Source organism: Sminthopsis crassicaudata, chromosome 5 (assembly GCF_048593235.1).
Source record: "Sminthopsis crassicaudata isolate SCR6 chromosome 5, ASM4859323v1, whole genome shotgun sequence".
Classification (NCBI taxonomy): Eukaryota; Metazoa; Chordata; class Mammalia; order Dasyuromorphia; family Dasyuridae; genus Sminthopsis; species Sminthopsis crassicaudata.
Genome location: NC_133621.1, coordinates 102,805,689 through 102,826,356, shown reverse-complemented (window position 1 = coordinate 102,826,356; position 20,668 = coordinate 102,805,689). Strand labels below are relative to the sequence as shown.

The window sequence follows — 20,668 nt, the reverse complement described above, 5'->3', positions numbered from 1 at the left end:
ACAAGGAGAAAATGGAGTTCTAGAGAGACCAAGAAAGTGGTTTGTGCAAGGTCACACAATTAAATAACAGTCAAGCTCTGAACAAAGTTCCTTTAACTCCCAGCCTGATGCTACTTTTTCCAGTACCCCACACTACATGCTTATCTTTCTCTGGTTCAAACAGGAAAAAGCTATCACATATGAATGTCAATTATATAAGCCCCAGACTGAGATTTCAATCTGGAAGGTTTATTTCTGGAGCCAAATTAAAGGAAATTTCTAAGGTAAGTAGCCTTTTTGAAAGTTAAGAAAATGGTTACTTCTGTGAGGGGGCAAAATTAATTAAGGGGGTCGTACTCTGAAGCACAAAGCTTCATGGCTGCCTAGTCCTAGTCGATATGGAATCGATGTATCCTTCCACCCTACAGACTAGTTATAGTACCCAAGAAAGAATTCTGTTTTGGTCTTACAATTATATATTAAGCAAGAAGTTAACTAAAGAATCCACACACACACACACACACACAAAAAAACCAAAACATTTTGAATGGGAAGATGGAAAGCTTTATATGAAGAGATTTACACTGAATGTAGGGCCAGAAAAGCAACACATTGTGATGTACAGGGCCTTGGAGTCACAAGCTGAGGTGGGCTTCAAATCCTATTTCTTCCTCTCTTAAGTGCCTCTCTGGCTTCGACAATTCCCTATTACTTTGATCTACTAAATTACAGAATGTTTAGTGGAGGGAATTGGGCCCCAGAAGAATATAGTGCCTGAAAACCAAAGAAGATGAACACAATGAGAACCTAGAAAATTTCTTTCCAGAAGTCTTTTGTAAGTGTCTTCTCAAGAAGTCATCTTCAAAGATCCAGGATCGGCCAGAAAAAAAGTAGCTTTATTGAACACAAGTAATTGATTGCTCAACAGAAACATAGGTCAAGGTCACTGGAAATTATTAACTATCTTGTGAAGCTCATCTGCAAATTAGTAAGAAGAGATGCTTTTTTTTTTTTCTAATTTTTTGTTGGTCTCGAATAACAAAGCTAATAACATATGACAAAACCAGGAATACCAGGCTCCAGTTCATAATTGGAAAAGTTTTCCATAGAATCAAAATAACACATTTCTTTCCTAAAGCCCTGCAAAAAAAACTCCAATATCCTTTCAGCATAAGCCACTCCACAAGAGCTAATGATGGAAAGCCAACCAGAAAGAACAGATTAATTGATGGAAAGCCAACCAGAAAGAACAGATTAATCTTATTTATCTCCTTGTTAGAAGGCAATACTTTCTGATAAGCATTCTTGCAGCACTTGTGCCTCAATCTCTGTAACTTTTATAGCAGTTTTAGAAAGCCATCATGAGATCATAGAAGTGCTCTAGTTTCAGGATTCAGACTTGGACCTGTCTCACTCACTCTTTGGAAAACTCCTGTGGTAATGCATTTGAACTTTAGTGCCTATGATTTATTTCAAAAGTCTTAAAATATTCTGAAGACTACCATGTCAAGGCTGACCAGAAGAAACTGAGCAACTTGTGTCTTCTATTTCTGCCAAAGCGTGAGTGACTTACACAAGGTAAACTATGACTCAATGCCTGCAATCTTAGCCTATGTTTTTGTGGAACTACAAGTTATTTATGATGTACCATAGGATTTTTTGAATCTTTAAAGATTGAACTTTAAAGATAAAGTATATCTTTAGCAACCCATTTTTCCTGTTTTTTCCTTCTCCTGTTCAGTAAAAGTACCCAGAGTACTAACTTCCTAATCTAATTCTGTATCCTTAAGACTTTTTGTTTGAACTATTTAGAGACTCAACTCAATTAGCTGAAAACTGAAAGAATCCTCTCGAACATAAAACATTTTGCCTCCTGTTCTTCAGATTTTTTTTTTTTAACAGAATAGGATACACTACTCTTATCTGTTAATGCTCCTTCACTCCATTTGCCATGGCAGACAATGAGAGAAGCTGTGGGATTTCTTCTTCCTGTGTACCCATAATCATTACCCTTGATATTCCTGCAGGTCCCTCTTTCATTGCCTTACTCCCACTTGAGGCAGCCACCAAAATACCAGTTAATATAATTCAGTGGACCTGTGATCTCATCTATGTGGACTCTCTCCACAATGGCACAGGTTATAAACCACTCATATCTTTTGTCTCCTTATCTTCTGACATTTTTGTTTGTATTCTCCTATAAATTCTTCCTCCAAAACATTGAGACTTTTACTTTCCTCTAGATCTCTTATTTTTATGTGTATATTTGTACATGGGCTTTTCATTGTTCTTGCTACATAGACTCATAGAAAAAAAAATTAGGTTTGAACACACATCAAGGAAATAAGTTCTAGTAGCTAATATTCAGCAGGATCTTATCTTTTTCTATTGCAGATTCTTTATATTTGTTGGTAACTTACTTTTGATTAGAAGAAGTTACAACCTCCTTGAGCCTCTGTTTGCTTATTTGTAAAATAGGGATAATATAAAATTTTCACATGATTATTTTGAGGACTTAATTCAGTTTTCTACTGGGATTTGCAGAAATAAAAGCATTACATAAAATCTTTTATTATAATTATTACTACTAGTAATCACAAATGATTACTTGGCCTTTTTTGGTACAGTAGCTATTAGAATTTCTTTGAGAACCTGCAAAAGGCTGAACAGGTTTAACAATTGTATTATCACTTCAGATGTTTGGCTTCTCTACAAAGGTAAAAAGTTTCCTACTTAAATTTGGGAAGAATTACTTAGGGATTTTTTTTCTTCCCAAATTTCTCAACAAAGAGAATCCTCTTGCTTCTTTAGATTGTACAACCATTTTCTTCCCCTTTTTAATTCCTAACCCATTTGTTCTAGTTGAGTTTACCTGGAGGCAGGCATGTGGCTGATGCAAGCTTTTCAAGGTTGGGACCATCTCTCAGGTAGGACAGTATCTTGCCAAAATTGTAATAAGGCTAAAAGTACCCTAGTGAGTCACGGCTTGGCTCAATTCCTTAAAACATTAGTGTTCATGAAAACTTCCCAAGTGCAGCTGAACTAGATTAATATGTCACTGGGAAATATTTCATAAGCTAAATTTCATAAGATAAAAATGCAATCAAATACAAAACACAGATAATGTTAATATGTGGCTGCAGGAATGCCCCTACATTTTTGTGTGTGTATGTGTGAGAGAGACACTATTGCTTTAGAGGTTAAAGCAACCATGTGGAAGAGGCAATTAGGGGGCATAGTGAGTAGAGTGCTAAGCCTGAAGTCAGGAAAATTCAACTTCCTGAGTTCAAACCTGGCTTCAGACATTTACTAGGTATGTTACTATAGGTAAGTCACTTAACCCTGTTTGCCTCAGTTTCCTCATTAGTAAAATGAGTTGGAAAAGCAAATGGCAGACTGGTCCTGTGTCTTTGCCAAGAAAAGTCCAAAAGGAGTCAACAAAGGATCAGACATGACTGAAAAAGTACTGAACAACAAACAGAGTGAAGACTGGAGCTGGGAAAGGTGCTGAGGAGCATTGACAGGCACTAAGATCTAGACAGTATTTCTACTTTTTTCTGGTGAGAGAAGATAGCAACTAGAGAAAATAGAAGGTTCCTTAGAAGCCCCTCTGCATATCCCTGGAGTCTCAATCCAGGTGCTCCAGGATGCCTGCATTTTCTAGTTTCTTAAGCAAGGAACACCTATGGCTTAGCTTCTAGCTGCCAGGTTTACTCCTCATTCAGTATTCCCCCCTCACCCCCAGGCTGGGGTTAAGTGACTTGCCCAGGGTCACACAGCTAGGAAGTGTTAAGTGTCTGAGACCAGATTTTGAACTCGGGTCCTCCTGAATTCAAGGCTCATGCTCTATCCACTGCGCCACCTAGCTGCCCCCTCTTCTCATTCAGTATTGAGAGCTGAGGTAGGGCTGGTACAAATAGTTCTAGAATATATAGGATCTAAAGAAGGTAGGCCCTCTCCTCTGCCCTCTCTCTGATGAAAATTTCCCAGTTCTTTCTGTATTGTCTAAAACTGGGGAGGAAGGACACCCCAAGTGTCAGGCTGCCTTTAGAAATCTTGTTGGAGAGAATGGCAAGTTATAAATGAATCTCTTATCTTCTTCTAGAGTGAGCCTTAAAACTGATTAATTAATGTATGGTCCTTTGTACTAAATTTCTATCATACTGTTAGCACTTTTACCACTTAAGAGATTCATTTGGACAAACTAAGCCTTTAACAAACTAAATGCTCACATATATCAAATTTTAAATTTTTTGCTTATGTAGCATGGTGCCATCTATCCACAACTTAGAAAAACAAACAAAACAAACTAGCAGGAACACTGATCAGGCCCCAATCCAGTTTTTAATATAAAACAAGAAACATGACCCCTTCTAAAGTAGTTTTATACCTGTCTGCCACTTAAATTAAATTAAATCATGCGATCATGGTCCTAAGTATCTCACCCTCTGGGCTGCTATTTTAAAGTAAAGAGGCACAATGAATTAAGGATGGTCTCCTGAGGAAAAAGAAGTGAACTTTTTAGGGAGTGCTCTCTGGGTCAGAGCTTCTTCAGCTTTAGCTGCAGGAATATTTTCATGCTTTTATGTTTCATTTCACCTTCTCACGGCTTCACCTACAAGTGGCATACTTTCCTTGTGACTACTTTGCTCATTCACAGCCAGGAATTTCTATACCTTTTAGCATAAAATATCAAAACAGCTAAATTTAAACATTTACTTGAGAGCAGTGGAAAACCCCGAATAATAACTAAGTGACTATTGTATTTACATTTTGTTTCAATTTTTATAAGTTTCTTTTTGTTCCCCCTCATATTCAAACTGATGGAAATGATAACCTTTATAATTTCAGTCTTAATTTGGAATTAAAATCTCCCTCTAATCACTTCTGTTTGGCTCTCCAAAATTCAATTTTTCTTCTCCACACTGAAAAGGATTCTGATTGTTTCTAAACCAATGAAATGGAAGGAATTAGTTGAGGTTTCTTCTTGTCTCTCTTAGCTTCTTGTTGTGAGAGTTTTCTTCTTCAGAGGACATGAAATCCTATCTTTGCCTGTATCAAGACATGATGTTCTAAATCTTTGGGGCTAAAGTAGAGAATGGGTTGGGGTAGCCTTTATGTCTCGTCTTTTTCATGGAGATTGTCTGATTTAATTTCATATCTATTTGGTAAATAATAGCCTTTTAAGCCAATTTCTTTTGGCAATTGCCTTCTTTCAGAAATTATTTCAGATAAAGAATTAAAATTTAAAGCTCTCTGAATGGGAGTCATGGCAATGATGTTCTTGTCCCAGGTCAAGAGTAAATTAAAGACTATATGGAATTCTCCACTTGATAAATGGTCAAAGGATATGAACAGACAATTTTCAGATGATGAAATTGAAACTATATCCACTCACATGAAAGAGTGTTCCAAATCACTACTGATCAGAGAAATGCAAATTAAGACAACTCTGAGATACCACTACACACCTGTCAGATTGGCTAAGATGACAGGAACAAATAACGATGAATGTTGGAGGGGATGTGGGGAAATTGGGACACTAATACATTGCTGGTGGAGTTGCGAAAGAATCCAGCCATTCTGGAGAGCAATCTGGAATTATGCCCCAAAAGTTATCAAAAGGTGTATACCCTTTGACCCAGCTGTACTACTACTAGGCTTATATCCCAAAGAAATACTAAAGAAGGGAAAGGGACCTGTCTGTGCCAAAATGTTTGTGGCAGCTCTTTTTGTAGTGGCTAGAAGCTGGAAGATGAATGGATGTCCATCAATTGGAGAATGGTTGGGTAAATTATGGTATATGAAGGTTATGGAATATTATTGTTCTGTAAGAAATGACCAACAGGAGGAATACAGAGAGGCTTGGAGAGACTCATATCAACTGATGCTGAGTGAAATGAGCAGAACCAGAAGATCACTATACACTTCAACAATGATACTGTATGAGGATGTATTCTGATGGAAGTGGATTTCTTCAACATAGAGAAGAGCTAATTCAGTTCCAGTTGATCAATGATGGACAGAAACAACTACACCCAGAGAATGAACACTGGGAAATGAGTGTAAACTGCATTTTTGTTTTTCTTTCCAGATTATTTTTACCTTCTGAATCCAATTCTTCCTTTGCAACAACAACAACAACAACAAAATTCGGTTCTACACATATATATTGTACCTAGGATATACTATAACATATTTAATATGTATGGGAATGCCTGCCATCTAGGGGAGGGGGTGGAGAGAAAGAGGAGGAAAATTCAGAACAGAAGGAGTATAAGGGATAATGTTGTAAAAAAATTACCTATGCATATGTACTGCCAAAAAAAAATATGGAAGTGGATCCCTATATGATTAAAGAATAAGTAGCAAGTAAAGTGATTTAATCATAATCATGGAGTTATTTATGTAACTACTTAAATATCAAGAAAATCTTAAAAATTCATATAAATGTCAGGTAAGATAAAAAGGATCAGTTTATTAGAAGAACATCAAAAAAGGAAGAGGAGATGTTAAACCTAAGATTGACAAGATGTGTCCCCAAACCAGGTTTCATTAGAATGTGGATAGGTTATAACTGGAATGTTATAAAGCAAATTTATTGCTTTAAAAAAAAAAACAACAAATAAATAAACAACCTTAAGTAAAATAACTTACTACTCATGTAATCTGCAAATCATTCAACTCCTCTAGGCCCCAGTTTCCTCACTTCTAAAATGAGGGGATAAGATCAAATTCCCTCCAAGATCCTTCTCAGCAATAAATGCATGACCTTAAGATATGCTGGGACTAGGGGAAAAAAAATCGTTTTAACCTCAGATTTATAGATATTTTTGTAAAATGACCTTAGATGAGGAAGCAAAACCAAAATTTGTGTCACTGATACCAGAGAAACCCTCTGAGCTGAGCTAATTATCAGCTCCATTCCAAAGGCTAGACAACAGGGTTTTTAAATGGGCTGTGGATATCGGTCATAGCTTAGAGTTATGGGCCTGCAATTATATTTAACCAGAGTATGGGAAAAACACACAGAAGACCATGAGTGGGGATTGGAAGGAACCACAGAGGTTATCGAGTTTACTCCCTCCTCTTCTGATATTAAATAACTTGCCAAACACCAATATAGACGCGAAGTGGCAGAGTCACGATTTGAACCCAGATGCTCTGACTCCAAATTTACACCTTTTTCTACCACAGCGTACTCCCGGGCCCAAAACAAAGTGTCACCGCCTTCAGAGATAAAACATGGAAGCTATCTTCTTAGACCCTGGGCAAGGCACTTAACCCCAATTGTCTTAGCAAAAAAAAAGAAAAAAATGGGAGCTCAGGAATGGGCAGGCTGAGATGGGTGAAAGATAAGCCTGGTTATGTAGGAGAGGCAGCGCACCGTGTGGACAGAGGGCGGAAGTGCATGCTTCCTCTCAAAAAGGAGCCTGGTCGGTTGTAGACTTGGACAATCTGTGGGCCGGGGAAACAGCAACAACCGCCCCACCGCCCCGGGCCTTCCCAGGTGGGTGATGAGCACTTCTCCGCTTGTCCGTCCCTCGGAGCGCGGTGTCCGGATCGCTGGCGATCCCGCGGACTGCACACCTCCCAGAGCAGTGTGTCGGTCACCCCGGAGAACATTCTTTGTTATTCTAGTTACTCTTCCTGTGTGAATGAAATCCTTCCTCTAACTTACAACCGTTCCTACTAACCTTCCTCTGAGCCTCATTCCCCTCATCTATAAAATGACGGGGTAGAACTCAAAGTAATTGGTCTCAATGGCCGCTTCCGACTCTACCACATGAAGATCTACTGGTCACTATTCCCCTCAGAGCGGCAGCCTCGGAAACTGTGTCCGGGGGGAGGTAACGGGGCTCCAGCGCCCGCCCGCTCCGAAGTGTCGCCGTCTGGCTCGGCCTCCTCGGGGCGGGAGGAGAGCGCCAGCGACACTGACAGAACCGCGGCACTGGCGGTGCCTGGAGACTGAACAGGGAACACGGACCTTGTCCCTTGGCTTTACTTTCTCCAGGCACCATTTTTTATCTGTTTCAAGACACAGCAGAGCCCCCATTTAGAGCGTGACACGAGAACAAGGGGACGTCTTTCTTTTGGCTCTATTTTGCCTTCACTTACCTTGCCTCGAAGACCTGTCTCTAACCCTCCCCTCTCCCTCGCTGGCTGACGCGGCCCTCCCCCAGGAACAAAGCTGACGGTGGCGGACACTTCACCGCCCCCGCCCCGCCCCCGGCCGCTGCGCGCTCTCGCCTTTGGGACAGAGCGCTGCCTTCCGGAAGCGGCCCGAACCCCAAGTGTTTTTCAGAACCGAACCACGCCCCCACCATCTCGCCGACACCACGAATTTCCCTAGCGAGCCTCTTTTCTCAGGGGCTTCCAGAGAAAACTTCGGCGGAAGCTCCCAAACGGTTCCCCTCCCTCACCCGGGAGCGCAGGGCCTCCGCTCCCGCCCGCCCTCTGCCACTCCCCCCGGGGCCGGCCCCGCGCCCCAGGCCTGACCCCCGCCCGGCCGGGAGAGCTGAGCTGGGGAGCGCGCGCGCCCGGCCGCCCCACGTTACCTGGTACTAGGCTATCACACTCCACCAACACTTCGCTGGCCTGGGTTTTCAGGGGCGGCACAATAATAGTTCGGGGATTCCCGCTGCAGTGGCTCTCCAGCGCCCCCTTGGGGTCATAGGTGTTTGCATTGTGGCCCGCCCGGTGCTGCAGGGTGTAGGGGCTGTTGTTGCTGGAGGAATCAGAGTAAGGAGAATCATGAACCGTGACACAGCTGATGACATTTTTTCTTTGTTTGGAGAGAGTGCTGAAAACAAGGAGGAAAAGAATAGACACCGTGAGCGGGCTGCGGAATACAACTCCCTCAGCAGGGGCGGGGCAGCTCCCCCGGGCGGGCCCGAGGAAGGGGAGCACAAACGAGGAGGAGGCACACTCCTACCCAAAGCAGAAAGGGGGTCAGCAAGGCGAACGTTTGCAGAGATAAATGTGGACCTCTACACCGTGGGGGAGGGGAAGGCAAGTGGGGCTGAACCGAAGGGTTTCTCTGAAAATGCTCGGAGGTTTTACTGGCCTGTAAGCTCAACGTGAATCTGCAGGGGGATGACTGATGGCCAAAGAGCTAATGCAGTCTTACAGCTCATTCAGAGAAGCGCAGTGTTTTTTGCCCCGGTCTGAAGACGTCCGGAGTGTCATTAAGTTTAGATTTGGCTAACAGGATTCAGGAAGGAGTACAGCCAGGACAGTAAAGAAAGGCTGACGGCGCTGAGGCTATTTAGTTTGGACAAGATAAAATTTAAGGGAAATAAATCAGTCTACAGGTATCCAAAGGGTCGTTGCATGGGAAAGGAGGGAAGACCTAAGGCCGATGAATGGAAAGACTTTAATTTGGATGTAAGGATATCCAGAAGTAGCACGGAGCATCTTGGGAGATCACCAGTCACCTGCCTTTGGAGCTCTTCAGAGAAAGGCTTGATGACAAGTGGGCTATTTGGTAGAGGGAATTCTTGGCTTCTTGACCAGATAGCCTCTAATGCCCCCCTCCCCCACTCTGACTTGAGCCAGAGCTGGAGGCCGTCTGGCTGGGAGATGATAGGTTTTCATGGAACTGATAGGAAGGAGCCAGAGAATGAATTCCCTCAACCAAAGCAGATTCTCATCGTTTCTGCACAATGGTCCCGGGGAGTTGCTTGGAGCAATGAGAGGCTAAGTGATTTGCTTCCCAGCTAGGATGTGTCCAAGCAGGACTTGAACCAAACCTCAGAGATGGAGGCAGCTCTCCTCTTTATGCTGGGCTGCTTCCCATGAAAGAGGATGTAGAGCAAATAATCAGCAAGACCAGTTGCTGACCAAGTGTGTACCCAGAGTGAGGAGAGGAGGTTTGGAAAAAGAGGAATGAAAAATGACCATAGATTCAGGAATTGAGATGATGGGTGGAGCCTTCAGCTCAGAAAGAACATGACATTTTTACTGTTGAGGGTAGTGGGGAAGTTAGCAAGAGATTCAGGGTAACAATGGCCACAAGATTGCACCTCAGCTTTATGCAACTCACCATATACCTTGAAGCCTACTAGAAATCATGCTGCGTTTTCAAATGGCCATTTATGTATATGCAGAATGCCCAAAGAAAGGTGTTCAATCTGGGCCTTCAAAGGATCTGGGGTTAGAGGAGAGGACAGAGATCTTCCTTGCATGAAAGCATTGTGTAAGAAATGGAGTTTGGCCCACTAAACACTCTAGTGTGGGCATGAAAAAGGGAAAGTAGAACTGAAAATGGCAGAGGCTGAGCATAGCATAGGAGTTCTCTCCCCAAAAGTTCATCCACAGTACACAATGAGATTCTCTGGGAAGTAATTTATGAAATGAAAAACCACCAAGTTTCAAGGGCTTCCAGGAAAGAAGAGCTAATTTTGTGTTGACTACTACAAAAGAAGGGCGAGATGTGTGATTCTGTGGTTCCTCTGTAGACACAGGTATACCTGGGATGCCCCCACCCTTGTACTCATGACCACAATTAGTGGGGCAGGACTGAGAGAGCAGGAAGGCAGTCACCATAGCCAAAAGCCCCTTTCCAGGCAATAGAAAAAAGGAGGAAGAATCAGAACTTCTCAGTTTGTGTCCTTAGAATGGGCTTTCTACATTGGCTGCAGAGCTGATTAATGATTTAACAGGAGGGGAAGTAGAAAACCTGGTGAGGTCTCTTTCGTGAGGAGGAGTGAGGCTCCAGAACTGTGGGGCATCTTCTATTCCTGGACAGATTTCTTGGGTCTATTTTCCCTGGAAAATTCTTGTATATATGGTTAAGCTGAAGACTGCCTCCTCCAGCAAGGAACCAAGAGATTTTAAATGGGCTAGGCCATAAAGTCAGTGATAGCTGTGTCTTGGACAATTATCTTCTGAGCTATCTCTTAGGTATCTGTGTCAGGGAAAGGATATGTCCATCAGAGTTTGCAGGACCCCAATAAAGTCACAAAATCCTTTGATAATTACCTGAAGCACACACAAAAGCATATTGCTTCACACTGAAATGAAACAAAATAAAAATATATTCTGTTTGATACGCATAAGCTATCTTTCTTGAATAGTCATATGTAAAACTGTGTGTGTATGGGGGGGTTGTAATTCACATTTACAAAGAGTTTCACAGTAAGTTTTCTTTAAAAATGACTTTAGTGCATTTAAAGCATGATTACAATATAACTTATAGGACTGTAACTTCAGCGCTGGAAGATACCCATCCACTCCAATCCTTTCATTTTACAGATGAGTAAACTTAGACCCTGGTTGGTAAGGTGACTTCCCCAAAGGCATACAGAGTATTAGCAGAGATGGGATTTGAACCCACATCCTCTGACCTCAAACTTTTAAGGAACATATCACCTGTAGATAGAGAAAAAAGGTTAACTTTTTTGTTGTTTTGATTACTATAGTAAAATATGTACACACTGCAGACAAAGCCTAACACGGAACACAGTAATTGTACAGATTGTAAATGGCATTCAAATTAGGCATATCTGATATCACCCATCTAAATTTGTAAATATAGAGAGACAGATGCCAATTCAATATAAAGAAAAACTTTTCTTTATCTGACATTGGAATAAAAGTGAGGTCCCACATAACTCTATTCCAGCGAAAGGTGAGGGCCTTCCTAACTTTCTTATTTCTGACAAAGGCCATTCCTTCTGGGCACCCAGATTGTAACCCTGGGTCACAACCTCAGAGTCATTCTTGATTCTTCACCCTTCCCTTGACTCCCATGCCCAATCGATTGCCAGGCCTTGAAAACATTTCTCATTTCCATGCTCTCTTCACTACTCTTTTCAGCTGAATTTAGTTTCTCATTCATCTCTTACCTGAATTCCTGCAAAATATTCCTAATTGGCCTCTTCCTTCTCCAACCCATCCTCCATACAACTTGCCCAAGTGATATTTCTAAAGCACAGTTCTAACCATGCTCACCTCTGATCAAATCATTTCAGTGGCTCCCTGCTGCCTTCAGATGAAATGCAAACCATTATTTGGGATTCAAGACACTTTGAAATCTGGCTTCAATTTATCTTTCCAGACTGATTTCACATGCTATATATTACCAATTAAAGTGGCCAGTTTCAATTCTCTCTAGAGGATGTGCCACCTGTGGCCTCAGTGCCTCTGTGTCTCAAGCACTTTTCCTTCTCATAGCTACTTGAAATGTTTGGAATTCTTTTTTTTTATTTATTTAAATTTTTTTTTATGACAGTATATATGCATGAGTAATTTTTTTAAAATAACATTATCCCTTGTATTCATTTTTCCAAATTTTCCCCTCCCTCCCTCTACTCCCTCCCCTAGATGACAGGCAATCCCATACATTTTACATGTGTTACAGTAAAATGTTTGGAATTCTTGCAAAGTTCCACTCAAGTAATCACTTTTCCGGGCCTTTTTCTGATCTCTCCTCCCTTTTGTCTGTTTTGAATTTATTTAATTGTGAACATATTCAATTTCTCAGTAGAATGCTTACTGAATATGAATTTGAACACAGATGAGCCGATTTGTACATGGGGTCAGAAGATGGACTAGATAAAGTCACTTTCAATGCTAAGAACTTTTTAAAAGAAATGACTTGCATGGGGTCTGGTATAGATTAAAGTAAAATCAGTTTGTTGTTATAACCTGTTAAGGAATATACCCAATAACCTCAAATTCCTGAAATTCTCTTTCTGTTTGAAGTGGAAGTGTCCCCCAAACTAAAGGGGCAGTTGTTTGCCTATAGCAAAAGCAACATTGTTAGTATCTTAAAGCTATGAGATATGGCATATCACAGGCTCTGAGAAATTAAAGTAGCAGATTATCCATAGACACAAAGAGGGTATATGAGAATAAGTTACAGCATGTTACCAATGAGAAGCTACAAAAATGCCCTAAAGGTTATCAGAAAGATGTACAACTGAAAAATGATGTAGTCTAATGGTCTAGAAAAAAGCAAAAGATACCACCTGATGGATATCCTGAACGCTTTATTGGTACCTACCTAAAGTGAAAAGACATCAAGAGCTGGCCCCCAGGATATTGGGTAAAATCCCCTTACACTGGACTTGAGAGATCATGAAGAAGAGTCATACATGGAAGTAAGCTATCCTGCTGGAAGGAGTACCCACATCAATGAGATCACAGAGCCAGAAAATAATCAAAGCAAGAATTAACAAATTTAGTGAGGCAAATTGTAATTTATCTATTTATTTATATATATGTTATATCACATATATTCTCATATATATATTTACATATATATGTTTTGACTTAATTTGAATATTTAGAATACTCAAGCATGAGTATATTCCACATATTTCCAGATTTGCATGAAACATATAAGTGTTCAGAGTTTAGGAAAATTCACAGTGAATCTGTTTCGTAGCCTTTTCTGTCCATTTTAAATCCAAGAATTCCTATTTATACTTTACTGGCATTTAAACATAAGTCAAATATGAAGACATTAAAGAACTGATTTTTAAAAAGCATTAAATATTTGAGACTACAACTGAGAGTTCGTTAGGTTTATGTATGTTGACATTCTTGGGAGATTCACTCTACCACTATGTCTAATTATTATTGATGGTTTATCAATTTCAGTATGAGTTAGTTTAATAAAAGCAAGACAGAGGTAGAGAGAGGGTAGCAGAGAGGTTTGTTTAAATGGCCTTGATGTCACACCACTCCCGAATATAGAAAATATAGCTGCTACAGTTCACTGATTGCATTATGTTGTCATGGCAATCGATGATTCCAGCATGATAAAAAGGAAATGGATAGCAATGAGTAAAGAAATCAGACTCAATACTGGAAACAACTCCAATATGAACAAATACATAATTTAGAAAAAAAAGCAGCTCATTCTAACCAGGAAGGGGGCCTAGTCCCTTTAAAATCCCAATTCTTCATCTTCCTAACCTTTTGTAAAAACTATATTCTTGTCTCCCTTGTCTAACTCTATACCCAGCAAGCATTCCGGTTCATAAGACAAGTCTTTCTTCATCTTGCGCTCCTTGACCTTTTTTTGCCAATCTCTATCCACCACATTCTTTAAACAATAGGCAAACTGTTTTGCATAAAGAAACCTTCCCTGACCATCCTTACATTATTTTAATTATTCTCTCACTTTCTAATTCATGACACAGATGTAAATTTATACTGTATTATCCACTACTAGCTTGTATTCTTTAATTGTTTCTTCTATATTTTGTCTCTCAGAGCTAGAGTAGTATAAAGAAAAAGAGCACCATGTTTGTAATGTGAAAACATGGCATTCAGCTGAATTTTTTTCAGTTTTCATTGACTAAGTGACTTCTCAGTCTCAGTTTCTTCACTTATGAAATGAATATACATTTATATTACATAATACAGAATCTAGCACAGTGATATGTACTAAATACTACCTATTTCATGGGGTTGCCGGTAAAATGATGGGTGTAAAAGCAAAGCTAAATGCTTTATAAATGAGAATTATGATGATTTTAGTGTGATGCACACAGCTTAATAAATAATATCTTGAATGAACCTAAGTTCTTTGACTTGGTTCATATGGAGGCAATATGAAGTGATAGGGGCCACTAGTTTTATGAATTATACTATGTTGTAGGAACAAGTACTTCAGACAGTCCCTCGAAAGGGAGTTGCATCTTTTTAGCTCTACTGTATATTTTGGTAAAACCCATAGACCTAGAAATGATCAGCTTTTGACACTGATAGCAACACTGGAAACCTCTATTTGAGACTGGCTTTTAAATTTTAGCTTAGAAACAATGTATATATTTAGCCAAAAATTTTCTAATCAGTGATTTTTTCATAACCTCTAGCCAACAAAAACAATTCTTTAAATTCAGTTACTTCCTTGGGAATAATAGAATTGTTGGATTGGAAGGAACTGTGAGAGGTCATGTAGTTTTGACTCGCCAGCCCTTTGTTAGGGTAACAACTAAGCCATTACATGAAACAACATTTTCTAATCTTTCAGTTTGTGACACATTCCTCAGCTATTTTCCCTTCTTGGTGTCTCTTATCCAGGCCAAGAAATCTCCTTTGCTGATAACACAATTCACATACACACACATTATTTTCCTTCTCCTATGATAATTACTCTTCCCCTTCCTCCTCCTGCTCATCCCTAAATCAACCACTTTTCTGGTCAGAAAGTAACAATAGGGAGTAAAGAAATCCAGAGCACTGCAGCACATCAAAGATGTCTTTGTAACTTGCTAAAGTGTCATGACATTGGCTAGGAAACAGTAACTTAGACTAGCTCCTCATTATAACATGGCTTTTGACAGTTCTAATCAACTCATCACACAACAAATTCCCAATAATGATAATACATTTGAGTTAGCCAAACAAAACTGTCTTATTTGTTTGGATGAAAGTTAGATATATTATTACTACTTCTAATAACCTTGGGAACATACTATTTCTTCAAACTAAAACATAATGAAAGTTTGACCAATGTTTAGTGGTTATATAATAACAAATATTAATTTATTCATTTAATAAGCATTTACTGAATTTCTACTCTGGGCATAACTTTGTATATTGTGCAAGCAGGCAATCTTCCTCATCTCCAAGAAGTTTATAATCAAATTATAGGAATTAAAGGAGTCATATAGCTGTGGATGGAAATGTTTCAATGTGAGAATTAGTTCCCCTATTGTGTCTACTTTTGTTCCAAATATCTGTCTATGTCCTATGAAGGCATATTTTGTTTAGTTCAAAGGATTCAGATTGGTAGTCAATAACTCAGTAACTCCCCTTTCAATCAAAAAGTAGCTTACTTCTCCTTTTATAATCAGCATAAATTGAGAGGAGATATGTTTGGGTCAAACTTTTTTTTTTTTTTTTTTACTACTTTTGGATAGTCTTGTCTATGAAGACAATCATTGTGTTCTCATAAATTCACAAAACTTTCCATAATCAAATGTTTTTCTTAATTCAAAAACTTTTTTTTTTCAGGGGGGTGAGGGATAGGGAGTCAAAATAATGGTCCATATTGAAAAGATGGTCTCAAAAGTCCCTTCTAGCTAGAAATCTATGCCTGAGGCTGCTCTGAGGATGGCAATGTTAGGGTAGAGAAGTAGGACATGAGAGAGATCTTATAGAGGTAAAATTTACACTTTACAATCAAGGAAAGCCTGGGAGATTAGGAGGACTGTGGTACATTCAACAGTAACAGAGAAGTTGGGGAAAAATAATGAGCTCAAATTTATTGGATATTTTGAGTTTAAGGTGTCTATAGTATATCCAATGCAAGATGTCTAATAGGCAGTTGAAGATGTGAAACTGAAGTTAGCAGAGAGTTAGCTCAGTAGATTTGTGAATCATTAGCATAAAGATAGACACTGAATATATGGATATATATATATATATATATATATGTATTCAGTATAGCATACTGAATACATAGAGCAGATGAGATTACCAAGTAAAAATAGTATCGAGGGAGAAAAGATAGAGGGCCCAAGAGAGAACCCATAAGACATCCCCAGTTAGAGGATGTGACCTGGATGAAAACTTAGCAAAGGAGACTGGGAAGGAGTAGTCAAGAGTAAAGTCATTAAAACCTATAAAGAGTCCCCTATAAAGGGGAAGAAAAAGAGTGACTGACAAGTCCAAGGCTAGAGAGAAGTCAAGGAAAGATTGAGAAAAGACCATTAAATTTGGCAAATATTAGTAGTCGCTTCAGAGGGTTGCATGATGAAGTCAGCAGCAAATTAGGAGTCAAAGCATGATGAAGGCTGAGAGTGATCTACGGCTGAGGCTTAGCAGGACAACTTTGGTGATATATGCTAAGGGGCTAAGGGATTCAAAAGAAGAGGACAGTGAGAGTTGAAGGTAGCATGGAAAAAAAAATCCTTGATTTGATCTGAGTTCAAATGCTGAGTTTACTATTTAGTACATGTATATTTGGGGGTTGGCCTTGATCAGATTTGAAATTTTTCTAATTTTAAACATTGTCAAGTTCCTGTTGAAAGTATATCTGGGACCATACAGCCAGAGCAACTGAGAGCTGGCACAAGGAGTTAGAATTCTAAAACGTGGAGAAACTGAGTGTCCCTCAGAAAATCTTCAAAATGGCACTCACAACATCTCTTTATATATGTATATTATGTAATCACATGAACTTACTGGTTACTAGAAATTCTGTAAGCTCCCCCAAAGGGAGTTATCATCAAAAAGTGATTGTAATTTCTAATAGAAGTTACTTGCACCCTATTTGAATAATGAGCTTGAGACTGGGTTTAGAAGACTAGATAGTGCAAGAAACTTTTCAGTCTCACACATAAAAGAGTGATGTAGTATATGCATGTCAGAGACATCTTTCAGTCTCTTTTTTGTTTTCTGAAGTCTTGTACTTGTCTGGAAGATCTGTCAGTGAAGAGAAGGCATCTGTGAAGACTATGTGGCTTGGGGAAAAGCACAAATAGTTGACTGGAAAATCTGTCAGGGCTAGTAGCTCAGGCTCTTCTCACTGATATGCCACAGAAGGTACTCCTGAAATCAGAAGTTAAATTACTAGGATGAGAACACACTAGAATGGGTAAAGCAGATATAGAAATAAGAAATAGGGTGACAGAAGAGCTTAGAATTAAATGATCAAGCAAAGTCAATAACATAGTGTACTAGTGTAGCTTGACACTAGTAAGAAGTTAGGAAGACCCAAGTTCAAATCTTAGTCACTTGTTAAAACCATGTGAAACTGGGCAAGTAACTCAACTGCTTTGAGTCTCAAGTTTCCTCACCTATAAAATGAAGGGCTTGCACTCAATGGCCTCGAAGATCTCTTCTAAAATAATGATCCTATAGTCAGGCTAGCTAAGCTGAGATCAGGAATACCAATCATTAGAACTGGATGTAAGAGGGGTACACTGGTTGGAGTTTACAGGAAGAGCAAAGTTAAGAGTCCTCAATAGCTGTGGCTCCTCTTCCTTTTGGATACACTTGGCTTAACTGTCATGTCCCAAATCCTGATACTAACAGCCATTTGGCTTCTGTTTTATTTAAAGAATAAGCCTTCTAAATTGTGGTATGTGAATATTATGGAATATTATTAAGAAATGTAAGAAATGACCAACATGATTATTTCAGAAAGGCCTGGAGAAACTTACATGAACTGATGCTGAGTGAAATGAGCAGGACCAGGAGATCATTATATACGTCAACAACAATACTATATGATGATCAATTCTAATGGATGTTGCCATTTTCAACAATGAGATGAACCAAATCAGTTCCAATAGAGCAGTAATGAACTGAACCAGCTACATCCAGCAAAAGAACTCTGGGAGATGACTATGAACCACTATATAGAATTCCCAATCCCTCTAATTTTGTCTGCCTGCATTTTGGATTTCCTTCACAGGCTAATTGTATAGTATTTCAAAGTCTGATTCTTTTTGTGCAGCAAAACAACTGTCTGGACATGTATACATATATTGTATTTAATTTATACTTTAACATATTGAACATGTATTGGTCAACCAGCCATCTGGGTGGGGGGGAAGGAGGGGAAAAATTAGAACAAAAGGTTTAGCAATTGTCAATGTTGTAAAATTGCCCATGCATATATTTGGTAAATAAAAACTATTAAAAAAAATAAGCATTCTTATTCAAACTCTTTTTGGCTTACCTAGTTCCCCATTTTACACCATCAGTCAGTATTTTTGTGAACTTTCTTATCCTTCCATAGGCAGTCACCCACCTGGTCAGTGCACTGGCTTCTTATTTTTTCTAATCAGCCACACAGGGCTTCCCGATGGGGAGGCACACATTCACTCTGTCTTTCTAAGAAAGAATTTTTAACCACTCTTGGCATTATATGAGTAATCTAATAATTTCTAACTTTTTCCTTTCATTTACTCCACTAAATGGTCACATTTTTTGCAATGCCTTTTTCTAAGTTGATCAGCAGAATAATTATATTCTTTGCCTTTCCTTCTCATCAGAATGCTAAACTTAGTCAAGTTAGTATCACTATTACTTAGTTTTCACCCATGGATAGCTCTTGAACTATTATCTGTCTCTCATAAAGAATCAAGTATAATATTATTGTTTTTGTCATGGGTTTTAAAATTACTTTCTTAGGGAAGTATTCTCTAAAAATCTTACCATATCTTCTCTTGATATTTTGTTTTACTAGTTAATCTGTGGACAGCTGAAATGTCCTCCATTATTATCACCAGGCTAAATTCTGTAGCTTCTGCAACCTTAATTCTTTCCAGTTTGTTTTCATTAGCCTGGATAATATGCGGACACCAGCATCTATGGCTTGCTCTGACCTCCTTTGGTCATTGTTCATAATCACTATTAATTAAGTATGGAACTTCTATTTACAGACATTCTGTAAAAATACTGTATTTCATTAGTTATCTTTCCAAAAGTGTTTCAATTGCCCAATATATCAGCATTCTTACAGGTTGCTAAGCATTCCAACTTCAACTACATTCAACAAATATTTAGTTTGCATATTTATGAATGCAAGACTCTGGAAATATAAAAATTAAAAAACAACCCCCAAATCCAATACAATTTTTGCTCTCAGGGAGTTTATATGCTGATGGGTAGACATGACATAAATACACATCAAAATAATATAAGATAAAATGTGATAGAGGTTTAAAAAAAAAAAAAAAGAACCAGAACCAGACAGGATAATCTTAGGAAATTCTGATGGGGGAGGGACCATTTTTAAATAGGAAGATCCAGTAAGGTTCATGGAGGAGATAGCCCCTGAATCAAACCATGAAGAAAATAAAAAATTTTCAACAGGCAAGATGAAGAAGAAGGTTACTTTCCATAAATGGTGAGATGATGATGATGATGATGATGATGATGATGATGATTATTACAATTTTTGCTGGGAAGTGGAGGGAGGGGGAGAAACTGGGTTTTCGCCTAGGCTGAAAATTTAATAGCCACTTATAGGCTTAATTTCATTACTGACTGGCACGGAAGTTTTGACCTGCTCCATTTCTAAGTTGGGCTGGGTTGTCACTCCATAGGCAGCCTGGTAGCTTCCCAATACCAGAGGTTTATTGTATCAGTGCCATACTTAGTATAGATAAAAGAATAGCTTTATCCCTACCATAGCTCAGAATTTCTTATTCAAATGTTCCATGAGCCTCAGATTCCCCAGTAGCAGGGATCACTAGTGTGTGTCATCAGGCCTGGCAATAGATTGATTCTACAAGTGCAAGAATTGGAGAACAGGATGAGATCAAAGAGCAGTGAATTCGGTTGCAATATAAATTGGGAGTAAGATATGACTAAGAAGTTAGATTGTAAAGAATCTTAAATATAAGGAGTTTCTATTTTGTCCTATAGATAATAAGGCAATAATGAAGGGTTTTGAACAGGAGAAAGAAGATTATTTTTACAGATGTAAAAGGATCAGTTAGAGAGGTGATGAAGTGTGATTGGAGAGCATGATATGGCTGCAAGGGATATTATGAACAAAGGCAACTTGGCAATTAATAGGATGTGGGGGGGAGCAAGGTAGAAGAGCGGAAAATACAAGATTTTATGGTTGGATAATTAAGAAAATAATAGTGGAAGCAATAGAAAGGTTACAATCATTTTAATTGATTACTATTTTTAATATTAATATTGAAGAATATACAAACTTTGACTTTTGGTTCTAGTTACTTCTCATACTTGTCAACTACCTGAT

At 39.0% G+C, this 20,668-nt stretch overlaps 1 protein-coding gene across 1 annotated transcript in view; it reads right to left on the bottom strand.

Moving 5' to 3' along the window:
* The window catches only part of HIPK2 (homeodomain interacting protein kinase 2), a 258,705-nt gene that overhangs the window by 18,254 nt on the left and 219,783 nt on the right, over positions 1-20,668 (bottom strand). The window contains 1 exon segment of the mRNA XM_074267771.1: positions 8,538-8,782. Within this exon segment, the coding sequence (XP_074123872.1) occupies positions 8,538-8,782 (245 nt within the window).